Source organism: Gorilla gorilla, chromosome 7 (assembly GCF_029281585.2).
Source record: "Gorilla gorilla gorilla isolate KB3781 chromosome 7, NHGRI_mGorGor1-v2.1_pri, whole genome shotgun sequence".
Taxonomy (NCBI): Eukaryota; Metazoa; Chordata; class Mammalia; order Primates; family Hominidae; genus Gorilla; species Gorilla gorilla.
In genome coordinates, this window is record NC_073231.2 from 100,219,220 (window position 1) to 100,243,805 (window position 24,586).

General features: G+C 37.0%; 1 protein-coding gene across 3 annotated transcripts in view; it reads right to left on the reverse strand.

The window, feature by feature from the left end:
• Positions 1-3,942: 3,942 nt before the first annotated feature.
• RAD54B (RAD54 homolog B) overlaps positions 3,943-24,586 on the reverse strand; it is a 103,355-nt gene continuing 82,711 nt past the window's right edge. For 2 of the 3 annotated variants that reach the window (XM_019032956.3, XM_063709375.1), the window contains 6 exons: positions 23,237-23,527; positions 18,621-18,796; positions 11,764-12,025; positions 10,204-10,270; positions 9,816-10,016; positions 3,943-4,375 (listed from right to left, as the gene is read on the reverse strand). In XM_019032956.3, coding sequence (XP_018888501.3) covers positions 4,158-4,375; positions 9,816-10,016; positions 10,204-10,270; positions 11,764-12,025; positions 18,621-18,796; positions 23,237-23,527 — 1,215 coding nt within the window. In that variant the 3' untranslated portion in view covers positions 3,943-4,157. The remainder of the gene's footprint in view (positions 4,376-9,815; positions 10,017-10,203; positions 10,271-11,763; positions 12,026-18,620; positions 18,797-23,236; positions 23,528-24,586) is intronic. The other variant, XM_063709374.1, reaches the window with a different exon arrangement.

Here is a 24,586-nt window from a genome sequence, read left to right on the forward strand (position 1 = left end):
CAGCAGTTGCAGAGTGGCTGGAACTATGTGAATAAAATAAATAAATAAATACATACATACATACATAAATTTTTGTTTAAAAAGACAGGCAGAATTACCTGCCCTTTATCAATGTTTTTTAAGTACTTTATGCCTGAAAAGGATACGATGCAAGATAGATATTGAAAGTTTAGTTCAGTCCAGCAACATAGTGAGACCCTCTCTCTTAAAAAAAAAAAAAAAAAAAAAGTTGTATGTAAAGCCTCATGCATGAAGTCTACACATGGGGCCAAGAAATAGCACTTTTACTTATTATTAGTTGGCTACTTCCTCACTGACGAATTTGGTCCCAAACTGCCTGTTCATGAATCCTAGATGTACAGCTAGCTACCCAGGTATGGCACTAACGAATTAAAAGAATTCATCCTTGATTATACATAATTGAGTATTTAACACCTCAAGACAATAGTTATACCCCATTTTGTTGTGCTTCCCAGATATTGTGATTTTTTTTAATTGAAGGTTTCTGACAACCCTGCATCAAGCAAATGAGTGACACTTTTCCCCAAAACGTGCTCACTTCATGTCTGTGTCACATTTTAGTAATTCTTGCAATATTTCAAACTTTTACATTATGATGATATGTTAGGGTTATCTGTAATCAGTGATCTTTGATGTTACTATTGTAATTGTTTTGATGCACCATAACTTATGCCCATGTAAGATAGCAATCTTAATAAATGTTGTGTGTGTTCTGACTGCTCCACCAACTGTTGGTTACCCCATCTCTCTCCCTCTCCTTGGGCCTCCCTATTCCCTGAGACATAACGATACTGAAATTCAGCTAATTAATAATCCTGCAATGGCCACTAAGTGTTCAAGTGAAAGGGAAAGTCATATATTTTTCACCTTAAGTCAAAAGCTAGACAGAATTAAGCTTAGTGAGGAAGGCATGTTGAAAGCCAAGACAGGCTGGAAGCTAGGACTCTTGCATTAGTTAGCCAAGTTCTGAATGCAAAGAAAAAGCTCTTAAAGGAAATTACAAGTGAACACACAAATGGTAAGTGAAGCAGCTTTATTGCTGATATGGAGAAAGTGTTAATGGCCTGGAAAGAAGTTCAAACCAGGCACGATATTCCCAAAGCCTAATCCAGAGCAAGGCCCTAAATCTCTTCAGTTCCATTTAGGCTGAGAGAGGTGAGGAGGCTGCAGAAGAGTTTGCAGCTAGCATAATATTTAAGGAAAGAAGCTGTCTCCACATCATATAAGTGTAAGGTGAACAGCAAGTGCTGATGGATAAGCTGCAGCAAGTTATCCAGAAGATCTAGCTAAGATCATTGATGAAGGTGGCTACACTAAACAACAGATTTTCAATGTAGAAGAAACAGCCTGCTATTGAAAGATGATGCCAGCTAGGACTTTCATAGCTAGAGAAGATAAGTCAATGTTCGACATCAAAGCTTTAAAGGACAGGCTGGCTCTGTTTGGGACTAATGCAGCTAGTAGCTTTAAGTTGAAGCCACCTTCCAAAAATCCCAGGGCTCTTAAGAATTATGCTAAATCTACTCGCCTGTGCTCTAGAAATGAAACAACAAAGCCTGGGTTACTGAATATTTTAAGCTCACAGTTGCAACCTACTGCTCAGAATGAAAGATTTCTTTTAAATATTACTGTTCATTGACAAGGCACCTAGTAATCCAATGGCTCTGATGGAGATGTACAAGGAGATCAATGTTGTTTTCATGCCTGTTAACACAACATCCATTTTGCAGTACATGGGTTAAGCAGTAATTTCGACTTTCAAGTCATATTATATATATTATATAGCATTGTGTAAAGCTAGCTATGACCATATAGACAGTGATTCCTCTGATGGATCTGAGCAAAATCAATGGAAAACCTTCTGGAAAAGATCCACCATTTGCAATTCATGGGAGGATGTCAATATAACAACATTAACAGGAGTTTGGAAGAAGTTAATTCCAATCCTCATAATTGACTTTGAGGAGTTCAAGATTTCAGTGGAGGAAGTAACTGTAAATGTGGTGGAATCAGCAAGAGAACTAGAATTAGAAGTGGAGCCTGAAGATTTGACTGAATTGCTGCAATCTCATGACTAAACTTGAGCAATTGAGGAGTTACTTCTTATGGGGGAGCAAAGAAAGTAGTTTCTTCAGTTGGAATCTACTCTTGGTGAAGGTGCTGTGAACATTGTTGAAATTACCACAAAGGATTTAGACTATTCCATAAACTTAGTTGATAAACCAGTGACAGGTTTCAAGAGGACTGGCTCCAATTTTGAAAGAGTTTTTACTGTGGGAAAAATACTATCAAATAGCATCGCACGCTACAGAGAAAGCTTTTGTGAAAGGAAGAGTCAATTGATGTGGCAAACATTGCTGTCTTGTTTTCAGAAATTGTCACAGCCACCCCAACCCTCAGCAACCTTCACCAGGTTCCTGATCAGTCAGCAGTCATTGACATCAGTATAAGACCCTCTACCAGCAAAAAGATAACAGGCCGGGCACGGTGGCTCATGCCTGTAATCCCAGCACTTTGGGAGGCCAAGGCAGGTGGATCACCTGAAGTCAGGAGTTCAAGACCAGCCTAACCAACATGGCAAAACCCTGTCTCCACTAAAAATACAAAAATTAGCTGGGCACAGTGGCGGATGCCTGTAATCCCAGCTACTCGGGAGGCTGAGGCAAGAAGAATTGCTTGAACCCAGGAGGGAGAGGTTGCAGTGAGCCAAGATCATGCCACTGCACTCCAGCCTGGGTGACAGAGCAAGACTCCGTCTCAAAAAAAAAAAAAAAAACAAAAACCAAAAAAAAAAAAGGCATCAACTCACTAAAGTCTCAGATGACCATTAGCATTTTCTAGCAAATTATTTTTAAATTAAGGAAAATACATCATTTTTCAGACATGATGCTATTGCATACTTAATAGACTACAGTATAGTATAAACATAACTTTCATATGCACTGGGAAACCAAAAATATGTGTTACTTACTTTATTGTGATATTCATTTTATTGCAGTGGTCTGTAGCCAAACCTGCAATATCTCCAGGGTATGCCTGTATTTTCTGTCTAAAAGAAATTTTCCTAAATGGAAACAAAAGCTGATTACAGAAGCCCCATTTGGAAATTAAATTAGTAACTCCTTTCTCTTTGCAGGCTTCAGTCTTCTAAAGCTTGCTTTGTATATTAAAACCTTTTTTTTTTTTAAGATGGGGTCTTGCTCTGTCACCCAGGATGGATATTGGATCATATCCAATCATAGTTCACTGCAAACTCAAACTCCTAGGCTCAAGCAATCCTTCTACCTCAGCCTCCCACGTAGCTGGAACTACAGGCATGTGCCACCATATCTGGCTAAGTTTGTTTTTTAGAGTCAGGGTCTCACTGTGTTGCTCAGGCTAGTCTCAAACTATTGGCCTCAAGCAATCCTCCTGCCTCTACCTACTAAGTAACTAGGATTACAAACTGGAGCCACTGCGCACAGCTAAAACACTCTTTTCAATGCCAAAAATTACTCTAGATAACCCTTACATGATGGTAGCTGAACCTTTGTTCAGTGCATAAACAATATTTGGTAGACATGGCTTTATAGACTGCATAAGTCTGAGGTCCCAAACTAGGAACTAGTGTTCTAAAGTGTTCCCAAATCCTTCAACTCCTGCACTAACCCATTGACTTTTCTCACTCAAACTGCCCTGCAGCAACTATTACATCCAACATCTTTAGCATTTGCAATCCTAACCTCTCATTCTCTTTCTCCTTTGAGCTATATTTTAAACTTACCAAGTTTTTCAGTTGTTTCAAACCTCTGTCTAATATTTCTAATCAGATTAGTTTTCCCAAAGACAGAGACTAAGTATTTTACCTTTTTATATTCCTTATAAAAATTTCTCAGTAGATACTTAATGAAAGTGTATTAATCAAGGAATTATTAACAATTATACAATGATATAAGCACATCTTTAATTTTTCATTTAAACACTTAATATTTACAAAACATTAAACCACTCAAACAATTTTGACTATTGTATCAAAAGTGATATATTTTGCAACATATACTGTAATTTAAATAATTCTATTAATTTTCAAAAAGTACATTTAATTACCATACTAATTTTCAAAAGAAGAGCAATGGAATGTCAGAAGTAATCTTCCACTATGTGCCAGTAGCTTGAGTGGTTATATTCTGAAAAATGAATGACACATTTTCTGTTATTCTTTCAAGAAAAGGATCTGTAAGATTTAAATGATCTCCAGAAAAATGTTTCCATTGCTTCAGCTGGGACATAGAAAGAGGTTTCAGGGAGTTAGATTTCTGGTGATGTGGACCAAGCTGACAATCTCTAGAGACAATGAATTTTTCCAACGAATTACCTGTAATAAGTAAAACAATGAGAAAATCCTTAGGCAAGCCAATATCCTGCTAAATACAATACTTTTTTGTTTTATGATAATTAGTTTATGTGATTTATTACATTTGATCACCATGGTTCAAGTTAAAACAAATTCATTCTTTTTACAAACATTTATAAATTATTTACTACGTACTGATTTAAACAGCAAAGGTAAAATGATGAAGAAACACAGGCATGGTCTCTGACTTCAAGGACCTTACAGTATAGTGGGAGAGATATACATTAAATAAATAATCATCCGAAAAATGTATTACAAATTCAAAATCCCTTTCCTAAAACCTGTGGGGCCAGGTTTACAAATTCAGAATATAATTCGAACAATCTGGGTCAGCATTCCATAATGAAACTCATTAACATTCTGTAGCAAGTCATAAATAGTCTTACAAAATGGGTTAAATAAAGACTATTGATAAACTCACATCAATTTAGGTAAGGTTTTGCCACAAATAATTTTGTCACAAATTTATGAAGAAAAAAAAAACCTTTTGAGCTTTCTAGATTTCAGAATTGAAGATAAGGGACTGTGGAGCTGAATTACAAACAGAGGTAAGGGTATGAAGGAAAGATACAGGGAACTATCTTACATATGACAAGAGAGGCTGACTTGGTCTGGAAGGTAAGTGAAGGGCACCCTGAGGAAATGTTCTATTAAGATCTGAAAGATGAGAAAAGAACTAGATGGGGAAAAAAGATAAAGCATTCCATGATAAGCACATTAAAAAGCTATGAAAAGGAAGGGACACTGGCATAGTCGAGCAATTGATAGGAGCCTATGCAATTAAAGCCTATAGAGTAAAAGCAAAGAATAATGCAAAAGAAGTTAAGTAATGCACAGTGAAGCAAGTATTCAAGGGCTGGATTATGCAAAACATGAATGGCAGAGGCCAGCCGTTATTCACCAAATCCATTTCTCTTTCCTCCAGGGCACTTAGTCACCTTTCCCAGCCTCCCTTACGGTTAGATATTGCCACTGAGTCTGGCCTATGGAATGCAGCTATGTCACTTCCAGGTCTGAACTATAAACATCCTTCAAACTGAACAATTTTCTACTTTATCTCTTCTCTCACTGCTGGCTGGCAGATGCAGGAGATCCCAGCAGAGGACTCTAAGGTCCAAATGGATGGAAGAGCTCCAAGTGAAAGAACCCTGGATCACGAAATTACCTTATGAAAGGCTGTCCACTAAATGCCCACAATGACCTGTTACACAAATGAGAAACATATTTCTATTGTGTTAGACCATTGTGCTTTTTTAGTTTCTTGTTACAGCAATTAGACTGCCCTGACTAACTTACCAATTTAGAGATTTTAGTATCTATCCTAAGAGCAATAGGAAGCTATTGGAGGTTTTATTTTTTTAACCTTTTAATTATGGGAAATTTCAAATAAATATAATAAATATATAGCATGTATCATTTCACTTATAAATATTTCATTCTACATTTCTAAAAGATAAACACTTCTTTGAAATTTTATCACACCTAAAAGAAAAGCCTCAAGTCATTCCTTAATATCATCAAATTCTTGTCAGTGTTCATAATCATTGAGGTTTTAAGAAAAGAGATGACAAGGCTGGGCGCAGTGGCTCACGCCTGTAATCCCAGCACTTCGGGAGGCCAAGGCGGGAAGATCACGAGGTCAGGAGATCGAGACCATCCTGGCTAACACAGTGTAACCCCGTCTCTACTAAAAACACAAAAAATTAGCCAGACGTGGTGGCAGGCGCCTGTAGTCCCAGCTACTCGGGAGGCTGAGGCAGAAGAATGGCGTTAACCCGGGAGGCAGAGCTGGCAGTGAGCCGAGATAGCGCCACTGCACACTAGCCTGGGTGACAGAGCAAGACTCCGTCTCAAAAAAAAAAAAGAAAAGAGATGACAAGATTGCTTCCAAAATTAGAAGACAATAGAATAATACCTGCAAAGTACTAACCAAAAAACCTCTGGCTAACTAAGAGTTAGCCAGTATTAGGCCCTCGTTAAAAAATGAAAAGACAGTAGAAATAAATAAAAATACCTTAATAATTATAAATGCAAACAAACTAAATGTTCTCACTGAAACAAAATATCAGACTGGACAAAAAATAAAATCCAGCTTTATGCTATTGACAAGAGATACCTAAAACATAAGAACACAGAGAGATTTAAGGTAAACAGATGGGAAAAGATAGACCAGACAAACCCTAATGATAAGAAAACTAGCGTAATATGTTAAGACAAAATGAAAGCAAAAGACATTCGGGATAAGGCGATCACTACATAACAATAAAATAGAGAAACCATAATGAAAAAAATATTTCACAAGGAAGATATAAAATATATGAAGCAGAAAATGACAAAATAACAATTTTCTCTAATCCACTGTCAAAGTTTCATATTTTAATATATTTCTTTGAATAATATATCTAACAAAAAATTAGGTTGTTAATGTTTTAAATGGGCAAACAATATGAAGAGATGGTTCACATAAAGAACTATGGTTTTTAAACTTAGGAAAATGCTCAACTTCATTCATAATAAGAGAATAGCAAATTAAAACTATACCAATATATTATTTTCTTACTATCAGATTGGCAAAAATACAAACATTTGATAATCCACTAAACTGGCAAGGCTATGGGAAAATAGACATTCTAGTGTATTTCTGGGAGTGTGTAAATTGACACAACATCCAACAAAGGGCATTTTGGCAATATCTATCAAAATTACAAATGTACACATTCTCTGACTCAGCAATACTAAAAATTTACCTTATAGGTATACTTGAAGATATTCAAAATGATACATGAATAAAATACACACTTATGGGAAATAACCTAATTATACATCTATGGATGATATGGTTTGGCAGTGTCCCCACCCAAATCTCATCTTGTAGCTCCCATATTTCCCACGTGTTGTGGGAGGGACCCGGTGGGAGATGATTGAATCATGGGGGCAGGTCTTTCCTGTGCTGTTCTTGTGATAATGAACGGGTCTCACGAGATCTGATGGTTTTAAAAATGGGAATTGCCCTGCACAAGCTCTCTTTTTGCCTGCCACCATCCATGTAAGATCTGATTTGCTCCTCCTTGCCTTCTGCCATGAATGTGAGGCCTCCCCAGCTATGTGGAACTGTGAGTCTAATTAAACTTCTTTTTTTTGTAAATTGCCCAGTCTCAGGTATGCCTTTATCAGCAGCGTGAAAACAGACTAATATAGTGGGGGATAAATTATGATATATCTATACACTGGAAGATTATACAGCTGAGGAAGAAAAAGAATGAGGAAACTCTGTAACAATACGGAAAGATCTCAAGATACGCTACTGAGTGAAAAAGGTACAGAAATATAATATGCTATAATTTATTGGGAGGAAAACTGGGCAAGAATATATATCTAGAGTGGCTTATATATGCATACATATATATCTGGAAGGATACACAAAAAAACTAATAGTGGTGGTTTCTTTTGATGTAGAAGGCTAGAAATTAGGAAGATAAGGGTAGAGTAGGAGGTAGAGTAGGAGGAAGAGTTTTCACCATGTACATTTTATATTTTTAAATAATTGAGTCATGTAAATATATTACCGATTCAAAAGTTAAATTAGTCATTTTTGAAATCTATAAAAGAAAAAATGGATTACATAACAAAATCTGGCTAATATGACAGAATTCTACACTAGGCAATTAAGAGGATATACATGATTTCCATGCACAAAACAAACATTTACAAAAAATGACCACACACTAGACCATACCCCAAGTCTCTATAATTACCAAAGAATCCATATCATGTAGTTCTATTTCTAACTACAGAGCATTAGCCAGAGTTCAGTAACAAAAACTAAAATACATTTTAAAACATACTTTTAAATAACTCATGAGACAAAGAAGAAATCATAATGAAAAAACAAAATATTTAGAACTGAATAATGAAAGACTGTATATCAAAATTATGGGCAGCTTAGAGGAAAATGTATAGTCTTAAATATCCACTTCTTTGAAAAGAAGACTGAAAAATCATTAAGCTAAGTATTAAACTTAAATATTAGAAAAAGAACATTAAATACAAGGAAAAAGGAGAAAAGAAGAGAAATTATTAAAACAGGAAAAAATTTAATAGGGAGGATAAAGTGTTAATTAATATTTTTAATTACCAAAATGGCTATGAAGAAAGAGAAAATCTGAAAACATTTCTATGAAGTTTAAATTCTACCCACTAAAAAATAAAAATATATACATATTTTAACTACCACAAATATTATATATTGTTATAATTATATATTGTGCATGATTATATTTATTATATTTAGTTATTAGTTATATATTTATACATGACATATAACTAATAAATACAATCATATATAATTTATATGACAAATAACTAATAAACTAATAAGCTTCTATTGTACCTAAAGAGAAACATTTATATAAACATTTCCATAGAAGAGAAACACTTATATAAAATATATTCATGTTTATACAAAATCTAAATTCTTCCATCTCAGTCTTATATAGTCTAACTTCTGCAACCTATCTTAATGTAATTCATTAAGTAACTTTCAGCTACTAGACATTGATTGCTCAAGTCCTACTCCTGATCTAGTTCTTTTTTGAATGGTGTCTATTCTGGAGGGTAAATTTTCAGCTTTACTTAAGCAGCACTAGCAGTTACATCAACTACTGAGAAGTATGTTGACCTATGCTTCTGAGTGCCTCAGAAAATATGACCCCATTATGAATAAATTCTCTACAACATAAACAACAGGATTATTCTGTCAACTGTATGTTTTTTTGTGAAAGAGAAATAGGGATTAAAACCATTTTTCTGGCTGGATGCGGTGACTCACACCTGTAATCCCAGCACTTTGAGAGGCTGAGGCGGGCAGATCGCTGGAGCCCAGGAGTTCGAGACCAGTGTGGGCAACATGAAGAAATCTCGTCTCTACAAAAAATACAAAAATTAGCCAGGTGTGGTGGTGCACACCTGTAGTCCCAGCTACTCAGGAGGCTGAAGCTGGAAGACTGCTTGAACCCAGGAGGTGGAGGTTGCAGTGAGCCATGATTGTGCCACTGCACTCCAACCTGGGCAACAGAGCAACAGAGCCAGACCCTGTCTTGGAAAAAAAAAAAAAAAAACTCTAACTCCAAAGCCATTACACCAGGACTTGAAAGATTTTCCTAAATAAGTTCAATTTTTCACAAGTGATTCAGAAATAAAAAGCTAAAATTCAGAGAATAAGATTCTACTGAATATTTTCTCAAATATCTCTATCTGGCAGCTGCCCTATGAGCTGAGAAAAAAAATAAAACTAACATATGCAAATGGTAAATATTATAAAGTTATTCTTTAAATATTTTCAACTGCTAAAGAGAAATAAATTAACTTTACTACATAGTAACAGAATTAAAATATAACTAACCTGTATGAACTTCTTCTCCTGTACACTCACAGTCAAGCAGGTCATGAGTAACACAATCTGAACTTTCATGTAATGTAAACAAATTTTTAAGTTCTTCTACTGAAAACTGAATATGTTCAGATGTCTTGGTGAGGTCGACAACTGCCCCACAAAGACCTTGCTTACTGATCTGCCTTTGATAGATCTTTTCTTCTATTGTACCTAAAGAGAAAACATTAATTAGATTTCCTTCAGATCTTTATGTTCATTATTTTTGTTGGGTAAAATGTTTAGTAACATACTAGTTAACAAAATAACAATATATTCCTGACACTGAAGCACAGGCTAACAAAAAATAATTTTAATTATTCAAAGGGTACACATTTTTGTCACACTGAAGGGTTGTTACCTGTAGTTAGGAGTCTGTAAATATGTACAGGATATTTCTGACCATCTCTCCATACTCTAGACATTGCCTATAGAAAATAAGTGAGAATTCTGAGAGTACAGTAGAAACTAATGGCCCCTTCCACATATGCAATTTGCAGAAATATGTTTTAAAATTCGGAATTCTATATTTTACATACAGCTTCAAAAAACAAATCTCAGGTGTGTGAAGCATGCCCTACTTCATAGCTTTTTCTTGGCAGAAAGAAAGGGATGAGTGAACACTTAACTATGGTACTGCAAAATAACTAGAGGAGTATCATGCAAGAGTGAGAGAATAGATCTTCATCAATGGGAAAGTGAGTATGGACAGCAAGAATGGAAAGAACCAAGTGTAGCATGGGCTTGGAGGTTCATTCTCAGTCCAAATAGCTAAAGATTTGCCCCTGAGAACTACCTAGGATACATGTAATCAGCTAAGGCTCTAGGTGGATCCCTGTGGTTTAAAGATTTATCAATGATACTGTGCATTAAAGTGTTGATGTTCAAACCCTGCACATTTCAAATAAAAATCTGGCCTTCAACCAACTTCTAAGAGATCATCTCTAGGCCTTTGGAATGTCCTGCCTGATATGAGTGTCTGTTTACCAGAAGCCTTGGGCCACACCAGATAGTTTATGCTAACAATGTTATATGGTGGGGCCTTGGATCATGTAGTTTGATTTCTGGAGGCTAAAGACTGATTAACTAAGGTCAGTCATACAGGTGTTCCATGACTACAGAACTGACCCCAAACAAAATTCTGGACACCAAGACATGGATGAACTTCCCTGGTGGACAGTATTCTATATGCACTGTCACTCACCAATGCCGACAGAATTAAGTGTTGTCCATAAAACTCCACTGGCAGAGAACAACTGGAAGCTTGTGCCTGGTCTCTCTTGGACTCTGCCCTGGACTCAGTACCTTTTCCTTACCGCTTTGAGTATTCTTTACTATAATGTAACATAACTGTGAGTATAGCTGCTTTTCTCAGTTGAGTCCTTCTAGTGAATCATTAAACCTGAGGGTTGTCTTGGGATCCCCCAAGTTTTCTACAGGTAGAAAACTCAAGATACAAAAAGATGGGCTGTACTCTAAAGAAAACCAAAGGCTTCTCAAATATTTTCCTAAATATGTTACTTTTATACCCTTACTGTAGCCTGCATAAACACTAATCACAGCATCTGTAACTTTATTGTCTTCACCTGATGGTCATGAACATCCTAAAGGCCCAACTCTGCAGTAAACTAGAACCTGGAGACATACAGGTTTAGGTCTGAATCCTGGCTCTGCATCTTACAAGCTGTGGGATCTAGAACAAGCTTCTATATCTTCATCTGTAAAATGGGACTACTAATATCCATCCTTGTAGGCTTGTTAGGAGGATTAAATAGATGGAAAGCACATAGGAGAGTGCCTCACGCAAAATAAGGGCTCTTTATGCAGTGGATATTATATATCATCATCATCTTTGTATCCTCAATAGGCATTGTATCCTCAGGCATTCAATAATATCTATTTAATGCATAAATATTCCTACCTGAATATCAGTGGCTGGATTCCAATCAATGTCATAGAGAATTAAGTGAGATCCTCCAATGAGGTTAAGTCCTACACCACCAGCTTTTGAACTTAACAAAAAAATAAAAAAAGAAGAGTGTTGACTGTTAAAGCCATCAACAATCTGCTGCCTTTGAGAGATTGGTGTTTGTCCATCAAGTCTTGTATAAGCATATCCATGACGCTTACATACTTCTTGTAAAATGTTCAAGGTTTGTGTATAGTTGGATACCAACACCACCCTGTCAATCAAAAAGAAAGATTCTTTAGATAAATTTAAAGGCAGCATTAGATTTTCTTAGTTGAAAGAAAATACCACAATAATATTATCACTGACATTGAAAGAACATGCAACAATGACCTTGTACAATTAAAACATAGGTATTCCTGCATATTCCATTTTAAAGTCAATATCTAAACTTCCAGTTTTAAGATAGTGCGGCAAAGACCTTTCTGCCTTCTTCATCTCTCTGAGGTTCACTCTAAAAACAGCAAGAGAATGAGCAAAATACAAAAATGAACAGAAACTAACTCTGAAGATATTTGAAAACAAAAAGCATAGTGAAGCAGTCACCTGCTTAGAAGTATACACAAGGTGACGCCTACATGCCCAAAGAGGGAGATTCCAGTGAGAAACAAATGACAGTTCATTTGCACCACAGAATCTTGCTAAGGTACCTGAGAAGGAAGGAATTTAGACTGGAACTATTACAACATTGGTACGTAGAACCCAGGCCCTGCTCCCATGTGATCAGTTGACTTTTCTTTCTCAAATAAAGTATTTATTATCTGGAGAAAATAAACCAAAGAAACTTAGACCAGGGAACTGACTGTAGAAGGCAGGAGAGCCAATGTAGTGGCTTATGCCTGTAGCCCCTGCTACTCAGGAGGCTGAAACAGGAAGGTCACTTGAATCCAAGAGTTTCAGTCCAGCCTGGACAATAGAGCAAGGCCCTGTCTTTAAAAAAAAAAAAAAAAAGTGTTAATGAAAGTCCAGATACTGAATAAGATCCCTCTACCCTTTTCCTGCCAACTACTAGAATACCAGCAGCCAGGCACCCCACATACCAGCCCAAGGAAGATACTACTAAAGGATTCATCTATGGAAAGACTTAAATGATTCCCCAGAAAAGATCCACAGATAGGGAGTCCCCAAATTTAAAAGCTAGCTTGCTGCCTGATTACCCAATGATGGTTATTAGTCAACGAGCCCTGCCTATCCATACAGTGTTCAATTAATGTTTTACTGCTTCACTCTTAACTGTGGACACCAAGGAACACCAGCTATTTGAAGTGAGCTTCAACATGAAAAGAAAAAATCAAAATAAACAAACCTGAATTAAACAAAGCAATGAAAAAAAACAGAAGATAACTTTCCGAAAATAATTAATGTCCTCAAACAAGAGCTATCTATCGTTCAATGGAAGAGGATGCAATTTTTCAAAAGGAACAATCAAGAATTAGAAAAATATCTTAGAAATGTAAAATGATAGACAAAGTTTTAACAGGAGAGCTGGAAGATAATAGTACGAGAGTTTGACAGGAAATACATTAAGAAGAAAAAGTGATGACCAATAGGAGAGAAAAAAAAGAATTAGAGAATCAATTCATGAGGTTCAATATCTGACTGACAGGAATTCCAAAGAAAGCAAGAAATTGTTTTAAGAGAAAGGCCGGGAGCGGTGGCTCAAGCCTGTATGTAATCCCAGCACTTCAGGAGGCCGAGGTGGGCGGATCACAAGGTCAGAAGATAGAGACCATCCTGGCTAACACGGTGAAATCCCGTCTCTACTAAAAATACAAAAAAATTAGTCGGGCATGGTGGTGGGCGCCTGTAGTCCCAGCTACTCCGGAGGCTGAAGCAGGAGAATGGCGTGAACCTGGGAGGCGGAGCTTGCAGTGAGCCGAGATCGCGCCACTGCACTCCAGCCTGGGCGACAGAGCGAGACTTCCTCTCAAAAAAAAAAAAAAAAAAAAGAGAGCGAGAAAGGATATCTCCCAGACATGGAGCCTTCAGATAAAAAGGACCTACTAAAAAGTTCCCAGCTCAATTAATGAGGACTCATATTAAGGTATATCAAGATTATAACTCAAAGTATGAAGAATGAATAAAAGTTGATCAATTTTTGATGAAGAAAAATAGGTCATATGCAAATGAATCGAAATTTGAAAATCATCAGACTTCTCAAAAGCAACTAAAAACTAGAAAACAACATGTAAAGCAATGTCTTCAAAATTCTAGGGGAATACTATTTTGATCTAGAAGTTTATGACAAGGGAAGTTGTCAGTCAAGTGCTAGTGTAGAATAAAGACAGTTTCAGATGTACAAGAAGTCAAAAAGATTAATCTCCCAACTTTCTTAGGAAACTACTGTGAGATGTGCTCCAGCAAAATGTGAAATTCAGAAAACAGAAAATCCAACACAGAAGAGGAAAAAAATGAATTTATAAGTTAATATGATTTGGCTCTGTGTCTCCACCCAAATCTCATCTCGAATTACAATCTCCAGAATCCCCATTTGTTCAGGGAGGGACCAGGTGGGAGGTGCCTAAATCATGGGGGCGGTTTCCTGCATGCTGTTCTCATGATAGGGAGTGAGTTCTCACGAGATCTGCTGGTTTTATAAGGCAGTTTTTCCTGCTCTTGCTAGCTCTCTCTTTCTTGCTACTCTGTGAAGAAGGTCTTTGCTTCCCCTTTGCCTTCTGCCATGATTATAAGTTTCCTGAGGCCTTCCCAGCCATGTGGAACTGTGAGTCAATTAAACCTCTTTCCTTTATAAATTACCCAGTCTCAGGTATTTCTTTATAGCAGTGTGAAAACGGACTAATGCATAGGTGATGGCTTTTTAAAAATCCCAGGATGCTGGGCACGGTGACTCACGCCTGTAATCCCAGCACTTTGGGAGGCCAAGGGGGGTGGGTCACCTGAGGTCAGGAGTTTGAGACCAACCTGGGCAACATGGTGAAACTCCATCTCTACTAAAAATAAAAAAATTAGCATCCGCCTGTAATCTCAGCTACTCGGGAGGCCAAAGCACGAGAATCGCTTGAACCCAGGAAGCAGAGGTTGGAGTGAGCTAAGATCACGCCACTGCACTCCAGCTTGGGCAACAGAGCGAGACTCCATCTCAAAAAAAAAAAAAAAAAAAAAAAAAGTCCCAGGATGACAGCTATGTAGCAAGATTAGAGATCAGTTCAAATTGTAGCAGGAAGACAGAGGACTCACAGAGGAAAGACAAAGAAAATACAGAGGCACCTAGAGACCACAGTGGTACCCCATTATCTGCAGATCTGCTTTCCACTGTTTCAGTTACCTGCGGTCAACCTCGGTTCAAAAATATTACACACAGTAAGGTATTTTGAGAAAGAAAGAGAGAATGCACATTCACATAACTTTCACTACAGTATACTGTTATGATTGTTCTATTATTATAGTTATTGTTGTTAATCTCTTACTGTGCCTAATTTATAACTTTATCACTGGTATGAATATACATGAAAAAAAAATCCATATAGGGCTTGGTAGTATCTGTGGTTTCAGGCATCCATTCCTGGTGTTAGAATGTATTCCCGAGGATAAGATGGGGATTCCCAAGGATAAGATAGCCAAAAAGCACATTAAAAGGTGCTCGATATCACTAATCATTAGAGAAATGCAAATCAAAACTACAATGATATCCCACCTCCCACCGACTAGGATGACTATTATCAAAAAAATAGAAAGTAACAAAGTTGGTAAGGAGATAGAGCAATTTGAACCCTGTGCACTGTTGGTGGAAATGAAAATGGTGCAGTCCTCTATGAAAAACAGTATGGCAGTACTTCAAAATATTAAAAATAGAATTACCATGTGACCCAACAATTCCACTTCTGGATTTATATCCAAAAGAATTTAATGGGTGCAGCAAACCAACATGGCACATGTATACATATGTAACAAACCTGCACATTGTGCACATGTACCCTAGAACTTAGAATATAATAAAAATATATCTATAAATTAAAAAAAAAGAATTCAAAGCAGGGTTTTGAAAAGTTATTTGCACACCCATGTTCACAGCAACATTATTCACAAGAGCCCAAAAGTAGAGACAACCGAAGTGTTCATCAATAGATGAATGGATAAACAAAATGTGGTATATACATACAATGGAATATTGTTTAGCCTTAAAAAGGAAGGAAATTCTGACACATGCTACAACATGGATAAACCTGGAGGACATTATGTTAAGTGAAATTGGTCAGTAACATAAAGAAAAAAAAAACTATATGATTCCATTTATATGAGGTATCTAGAATAGTCAGAGTCAGAGAGTAGAAGGGTAGTCCAGGTGTTAAGGGAGGGGAAAATAAGGAGTTGGTGTTTAATAGATATAGTATTTCAGTTTTGTTTGCAAGATGCAAAGAGTTCTGAACATTGGTTGCACCAGGATGTGAATGTACTTAACACTACAGAATTATACATAAAAAAATGGTTAAAATGGTAACTCTATGTTATGTCTATATTACCACAATTTTTTTTTAAAGAAAAGGCGATCTCTTCAGATAATGTGAAGCAACAGAACAAAGACCCAGCCTGTGCCACTTATGAGAGTGTAGCTTCTCCTTCAATGCAACATGGCAGGGTTTAGGTTTCTTAGGGACCCACAAGGAGTCAAAATGACCATCACACCTATAATCCCAACACTTTGGGAGGCTGAGGTACGCAGATTGCTTGAACTCAGGAGTTAAGAGACCAGCCTGGGCAACATGGTGAAACCCCGTCTCTACAAAAATACAAAAATTAGCAGGACTTGATAGCACATTCCTGTAATCCCAGCTACATGGGAAGCTGAAGTGGGAGGATCACTTGGGCCTGGGAGGTCAAGGCTGCAGTGGGCCGAGGTCACACCACTGCACTCCGGCCTGTGCCCCAGAGTGAGACCCTATCTCAAGATAAAGAGAAAAGACCACCCCAACTTCAATCCCCAAATATTATTTTTATTTTTCTTAATCATTATATTTTTCTTCATTCCTTTCTTCCTTCTTGCCACAAGAGGGAAACTTTCCCCTATGACATCTTCAAAGATAAATTCTCACATCTATATTCAAACTGTATCTCTTCTCATTTCTTCCAAAACTCTTTTCACTCATTATCCTTTGTCCAATAACAACCACCTATCCCGCCCACCCTTCAGAGAAGATAAAAAAAAAATCCAGTTAAAAAAAAATAAGATAATAAGATATGAATAGAAGCTAAAGTGAAAGTTTGCACTCTTAAACTGGGTCACAATCTGCATATATACATCTCACATGCCCTTTTGCACATATCAAATATTATCTAATAAAACATGTGAGAAGAGCTCCATTAGAGGTAGGTACAGGATGCTATGGAGTACAGAGAAGGGGAGTCTAACTCAATCTGAGATAGGAGAAAGCATGAGAGCTGAGTCTTGTTGTTGTTGTTGTTGTTGTTATTTTGTAGAAAAGGGGTCTCACTCTATCACCTAGGCTGGCCTCCAATGCCTGGCCTCGAGCAATCCTCCCACCTTGGTCTCCCAGAGTGCTGGGATTATAGGTATAAACAATTGCACTTGGTCTGTTGAGCTGGGCTTAACAAAGAGAAAAAGTTGGCCAGAAGAATGAGAAGCAGAGGTAAGCCAGGCACAGAAACCTGCAACATGTAAGAGCAGAGCAGAAGTGGGGCAAATTACAGGCTCTGCAGGTGGTTTGGTATGACTGGACCACATGGTATGTGTGAAGGAGTGATGAGAGATGAGGCTGGAAAAGGAGGCATTAACCATATCATGAAGAGTCCTGCCTAATGTGCTAAAGAATTTAGAAATTTCTGGAAGACAAGTGGGAGTCTTCAAATGATTTTTTAAGAAAGGAGTGACAAGTTCATATTTATATTTCAGAAATATAATTCAGGGCAATGTTGAGTATGTCAGGGGGCTGAAAGTAAGAGGGAAGTAGCTTATAAGAGACCATCATAACCCAAATCAGTAATTTTAAGAATCAAAACAAAAATCTTGGTACCAGAAAAATGAGGATGGATTCTTGAAATTAAAAAATAAAATCAATAGAATTTAGTGACTGACACTGTGGGATAAATAAAGAAGAAAAGTGAGTCTATAATAATTTCCAGGGTTTTTGCTTGCATTATGGTACCAAGGAATAATGGGACAAGATGAGGCTTACAATAACAAAATGATGGTTTTGTCACATGGTTTTGGACCTGGGAAGTTTGAAGTACTATAGGACATCAAGATAGATTTAGATGTCCATTCAACACTTAAAAATAAAGATGTAGAAATTAGAAGAGAGGACTGAACTAGAGATATAAATTTGTTTCAATATTATATGTGTTTGGTATCCAAGAAGATATAAAATATATATAGTCATCACATACACACACTGGACCACATGGTATGGTCGCGCGCGCGTGTGTGTGTGTGTGTGTGTGTGCATGTGTGTGTGCAATAGTTGAAAGTACAAGGAGTATAGCACTCAGGAAGTGTGTTAAGAGTGAGAAAGTTAAAGAGAAAATCCTAAGGTGTATCAGTATTTAAGAAACAGTAAAAGAAGAAAGGATTCTGAAGAAAATTGAGAAACAAGCATTATATATCAGAAAATATCACTAGGTTTTTAAAAGTATACATATGTTTAGTTTTTCTTAAAACTTATAGATACATTGTTAATTACAAGTTTATGAAGTACTGGAAGCTAACCATATTCCCAAAGAAGAAAACAACTTATTTTTTAATGTTTTCTTATTTTAAAAGGGAAGTAGGAAGTAAAGAAATAGTGCAAACTAAAACCCTATGAGCACTTATAAGTTTGTTAAATCGATCTTACTTTTCAGTAGGTCGAAGTTCGTGGATAACTGCTAAGAGCTTGGACAACACCTGTAGTTTTCCTGACTCCTTTTCAGTAAACAGGAGAGGGTTGTAGTCAGCAGGAAACACACTTAGCAAGCCTTTGTATAGACTCTTTTCTTCATTTTTATCACAAGTTGAGCTACATTCTTTTTCCTATTCAAAATGATGATTGTTAATGCTGGCTCATGTTTGTTTTTTTAATTAGGAGGGGAAAATGCTAAAATTATGGAAGGAAAAAGGTGAAGATTAACAGCTATCTGAAAAGTCCAAGAAACTGTTAGGTAAATCTTTATAGGTCATGATTTGATCATTTTTGAAAAAAGTAACATGCATTCTACTGAGTTAGTTACAGAGCAGTTCTAATGCAATCTCATGATGCCTGCTACCTTCACCCTGCAAGTGTAGTATTAATATTTCCCACATGTAACTACAGGAAGTAGGAGCAGACAAAGAAAGGAGAGGGAAATAAAGGGCAAATGGTGATACAAAATCCATCCTCTCCAAAACCCTAACATTTTGCATCTTTGATACATCTTTTTCTCTTTTCCTCTCTCCTTCCCTCCCTATTAGTATTCTCTACTGAATTGTGGGCTTCATACAACACCTTTACATCCAAAAACAAGCACTATCGTTTACTTAATCTTACCAGTTTCTTCTGTAAGGAAGAATTTCACCAATAAATTAACAGAGAAATTTATTCTTACTTACAACAATACTTTTTATTTCACCAATAGTTGTAGAATAAATTTATTCCAAGGTGATTATCAGCACCTCTGAAATACCCCCTCCAAAACTGCCTAGCTGATATGTGAACATATAACTAGAGATCAGAGATATTCATGACTACATCACTTTTTTGGTTAAATTCCTAGGATTGGCAGGTCTCTTAATTCTCTCCCATATTTACCAGATTTATCACTGTTTTTGAAACTTTGTTCAACCTAAACCCCTTGTCTGGAATACTTTTTTATTTTGCTGCTCAATTATCCCAATCCTATAAATACTTGAGGACCCAGTGCAAATTATACCTGATTATTCATAGCCTTTGTTTGCACTGAGTTTTAACCTTTATGGTTACACAGTACACTTCAGCTTTGACTTTATCTAATTGAGCAGTTAATGATATGCAGTTGACCCTTGAACACATGGGTTTGAACTACGCAAGTCTACTTATATGCAGATTTTCTCCCATCTCTGCCACCACCCCTGAGACAGCAAGGCCAACCCCTCCTCTGCCTCCTCTCCTCTTAGCCTACTCAATGTGAAGAGCTTTGTGAGGATCTACTTCCACTTACTGAATAATAAATATATTTTCTCTTCTTCATTCTTTTCTTAATAACATTTTCTTTTTATAGCTTACTTTAGTGTAAAAATACAGTATATAATATACAAAATATGTGTGAACTGGCTTTATGCTACTGGTAAGGCTTCTGGTCAACAGTAGGCTATTCGTAGTTCAGTTTTGGGGGAGTCAAAAGTCATACAAGTTATAAAGGGATTTTCAACAGCACACACAGGGGTCAGCCCCCCTAACCCCAAGGTTGTTTAAGATCAAATGACTTTTTTTTATACTTCACAAATGTTTTCCTGTGTGTTGCACCCCCTCTTTAGTAATACTAGAAACACTTTAAGGGCAGTGTATCCTATGTGAAATGTATAAAAATGCTGGGCACAGAGTACTAATTTTAATTTGGCTTACTGTCAAAATACAGCAATATTTAGGTGTAGTCATTTGATTAAAAATACTAGGAACTCTAAAATATTTCTATCACTGGGACATATGAGGAGAAAGAAGTAGCTGCTGGCTGCTTTAGGTTAGCTCTGCCTACAACTTGGAAAGATCATCAAAGGACCACAGGCCCAGGGTCTAGTATACAGTTTTTCATCTTCAGAAACTTGAATATGCTTAAGCTCTAGGGAAATTATTCATATTAACCAAATTAAGAGACTGAATAAGTCAGAATGAAAATGTATTGACCTATGAGACCTGCCTATTTAGACCAATCAGTCTATGCACGTGCATTCTGTCCTACGAAAGAACGTCCCCAGGGAAAGTCAAACCACTAACAGAAGGTGTCTGGTGAATATTAAATCAGAGTACAGGGAGATGGGTGATCTTTTCTTTTTTTAAAGAGATAGGGCCTCATTATGTTGCCCAGACTGGTCTCGAACTCTTGGCCTCAAGCAATTCTCCCGCCTCAGCCTCTCAAAGTGCTGGGATTATAGGCGTGAGCCACCGCCCTGGCCAAGATGGGCGATCTTAATGCACAAGTTCTTAACCAAGAACACGTATTAGAATCACTTGAGAAGGCTTTTTTAAAAATGCTCATGCCTGGGTCCTACTCTCAAACAAACTCTGAATTAATCCATATGTGTTGAGGCCTGGACTAATGTAATTTTAAGAGCTTCCCAGGATATTATAATATGTACCACTAATTAATAATTGACCAATAGATAATATGTTTATACTGTGACAGCCTGATGCAGCATCTCCATCATAGAGATTTACCAGTTTGACTTCTCATATCAAGCTAATCGGGACACTATCTCTTCTGACTCCATGTACACTTCAATTATGAGTTATGATATTGTTACTGGTTACGTTCCACTCACATTTCCTAAAGAAAGACCTAACATCTTAATTGAACTTGGGAAACAATTTAGTTTCAATAGAAACATAGTTACAAGCCATTGCTTAAAGGTTATTTATACATGTAGAAGGCTCATTTCTGCCCTTTTATATCAATCCTTATTTGCTATGAAGTTAGAGAAAAGGCTTTTCTGAATAAATGTCAGACTATAAATTATGTACCCTATTTGAAGTATCCTATGCCTATTATTAGTGACTGCATGGCAACAATGGAGAAACACTCAGAGCCCCCTGCTGCTTTCTTCAAGAATGTACAAACATATTCTAAATTAACTGGTATACTCTGGGCCATCATAAGGTCTTCCTTTTAATGAAGAAATTTTTACCGTGCTTCATGCCCAGAGGGTTTGATTTTTATCACTGTATATAGAATCAGTTTTTTTTTAAGTTGCGGCTGGGCGCAGTGGCTCACACCTGTAATCTCAGCACTTTGGGAGGCTGAGGTGGGAGGATCACTTGAGCTCAGGAGTTCGAGACCAGCCTGGGCAATAGAGGGAGACCCCATCTCTATTTTTTAAAAAATAAATAGTTTTTAAAAAAATAAATAAAAAGGGCCAGGTGTGGTGGCTCAAGCCTGTAATCCCAGCACTTTGGGAGGTCGAGGCAGGCAGATCACCTGAGGTCAGGAGTTCGAGACCAGCCTGGCCAACATGGTAAAACCCCGTCTCTACTAAAAATACAAAAATTAGCTGGGTGTGGTGGCAGGCGCCTGTAATCCCAGCTACTCGGGAGGCTGAGGCAGGAGAATTGCTTGAACGTGGGAGGTGGAGGTTGCAGTGAGCCAAGATCATGCCATTGCACTCCTGCCTGGGGCACAAGAACAAGACTTCATCTCAAAAAATAAATAAATAAACAAATAAATAAACAGCATCATTAAGTTTCTCTAGAATAAGATTATATATATATATAGATTATATATAGAGATAGATTTTATATATAATATATATACATATATATCTGAGCCCCTATTTCCTCACCAAAAAAATGGGGATGGTAATAATAGTACTTATTCCATAGAGTTTTGTAAATAATAAATAAAATAACACTAATAAAGCACTTAGTGACTGGTACAGGTTGACCATCCTTTATCCAAAATACTTGGGAACAGAAGTGGTTCAGATTTCAGATTTTTTCAGATTTTGGAATATTTGCATCTTGGGCATGGGCTGCAAATCTAAACATGAAATTCATTTATATTTCATATATACCTTATACACATAGCCTGAAGGTAATTTTATACAGTATTTTTAATAACTTTGTGCATGAAACAAAGTCTGTGCGCACTTAACATCAGAAAGCAAAGATGTCAGGTATGGAATTTCCCACCTGTGATGTCATGTTGGCACTGAAAAAGTTTTGAATTTTGGAGCATTTTGAATTTCTAGTTTCCAGATTAGGAATGCTCAACCTGTATATAATTAGTGCTTAATAACTGTTAGCTAATATTATTAATACCAAAATGTGATTTTCCATGGGTTGAGCTTAAGGTGATTTTTATTTTCTTTGTGATTTTCTGAATTTTCTAAATTTTATGCACAGTCATGTATCACTTTCAAAATTAGGAAAAAATAAATTATTTTTAATGGCAAATTCTGTATTTGTCAGCACCAAACAAACAAAACTGACAGACTATATTAACATAAAATAGGAAGGGAGACGATCGCCAAGTATTAGATAAGGTGCCAAAGGGGACTGGGCACAAACTATAGAAGGCAGTACCTCAAACTCATCTCTTCCCTACTTCAGCTCTAGGAATGTGGACATGCTCTGAAGAATAAATGAAAGGCTGGATAAGCTCTACAGCAGAACCATACTAGATAGCCAGCAGAGCTTTTTGAAAACCCACAAATGCAACCTCAGAAATTAGCCCTGTCTGCCCTCTTAGATTCATATACTATAGAACCTTCATATCCCTGACACAGTTTCAGATACTATGCACTTACCTTTATAGAGTTGAACAAAAGGCAGGGGTGATTGCACAGTTTTTTAAGAGCTCCTATACATATTAGATGGGGACTATTTTCCAACAACCCTTGAAGGCAGAACCTGACAACCTGAGAATTTAACAGCTTTCGATAAAGCTCAATCTGTAGTGCTCCTGGTCGGCAAAAGACAACATTCTCTATTTTAGGTGGGAGATATTTATTTATAATTTCCTGGGTTCTTCTAAGGATAAAGAGTCCAGTGAGGCAAGTAAGTTCAGCTGCTCTTCTTTCTCCTAACTCCTTTTCTTCCTATGGAAAAATAGCAGACTTAAGTGAAAGTGTTATAGACAAAAATACACTTAAAATGAACATTAAAGATTTCATAATGATAAACCATTTACTCATTGCTTCCCAACAAATTTTAAAAGAAGAAATAAAATATGAGTATAGGGACAGAAAAACCAACCATGATCTATTTATATGTTTAGCATAACCATTTAGTTAAGTGAAGTCACAGTCTCCTAAATAACAAAATAATGATATATCCTATAATTGGTAGAATCTTAGAGTCAATGAAATATAGTCTGTATACAACATGTAGACCATAATTTAACCATTGTCCTACCTTTAAAAATGTTTGTTTCCCATTTGTGTTTCCTTTAGTTTGCTTCTTTTTTTTGTTGTTTTTTTTGAGACAGAGTCCTGCTCTATCACCCAGGCTGGAGTGCTGTGGCACGATCTCGGCTCACTGCAACCTCCACCTCCCGGGTTCAAGGGAACCTCCTGCCTCAGCCTCCTGAGTAGCTGGGATTACAGGCACACACCACTACATCTGGCTAATTTTTATATTTTTAGTAAAGACGGGGTTTCACCATGTTGGCTAGGCTGATCTTAAACTCCTGACATCAAGTGATCCACCTGCCTCAGCCTCCCAAAGTGCTGGGATTACAGGCATGAGCCACTGTGCCCAGCCAGTTTCTAATTTTTTACCCTTACAGCTAAGTTTTTATTTCGTTTTATTTTTTTGAAACAGAGTCTCACTGTGTCGCCCAGGGCTGGAGTGCAGTGATGTGATCTCAGCTCACTACAACCTCCACCTCCCAGGCTCAAGCAATCCTCCCACCTCAGCCTCCCAAGTAGCTGGGACCACAGGTACATGCCACCACACCTGGCTGACTTTTTTTTTTTTTTTTTTGGTAGACATAAGGTCACCCTATACCTTATAGCTAAGTTTTTAGTTTTTTAGTTTTGTTTTTTTTTTTGAGATGGAGTTTCACTCTGTCGCCAGGCTAAAGTGCAGTGGCATGATCTCAGCTCATTGCAACCTCTGCCTCCCAGGTTCAAGTGATTCTCCTGAGTAGCTAGGAC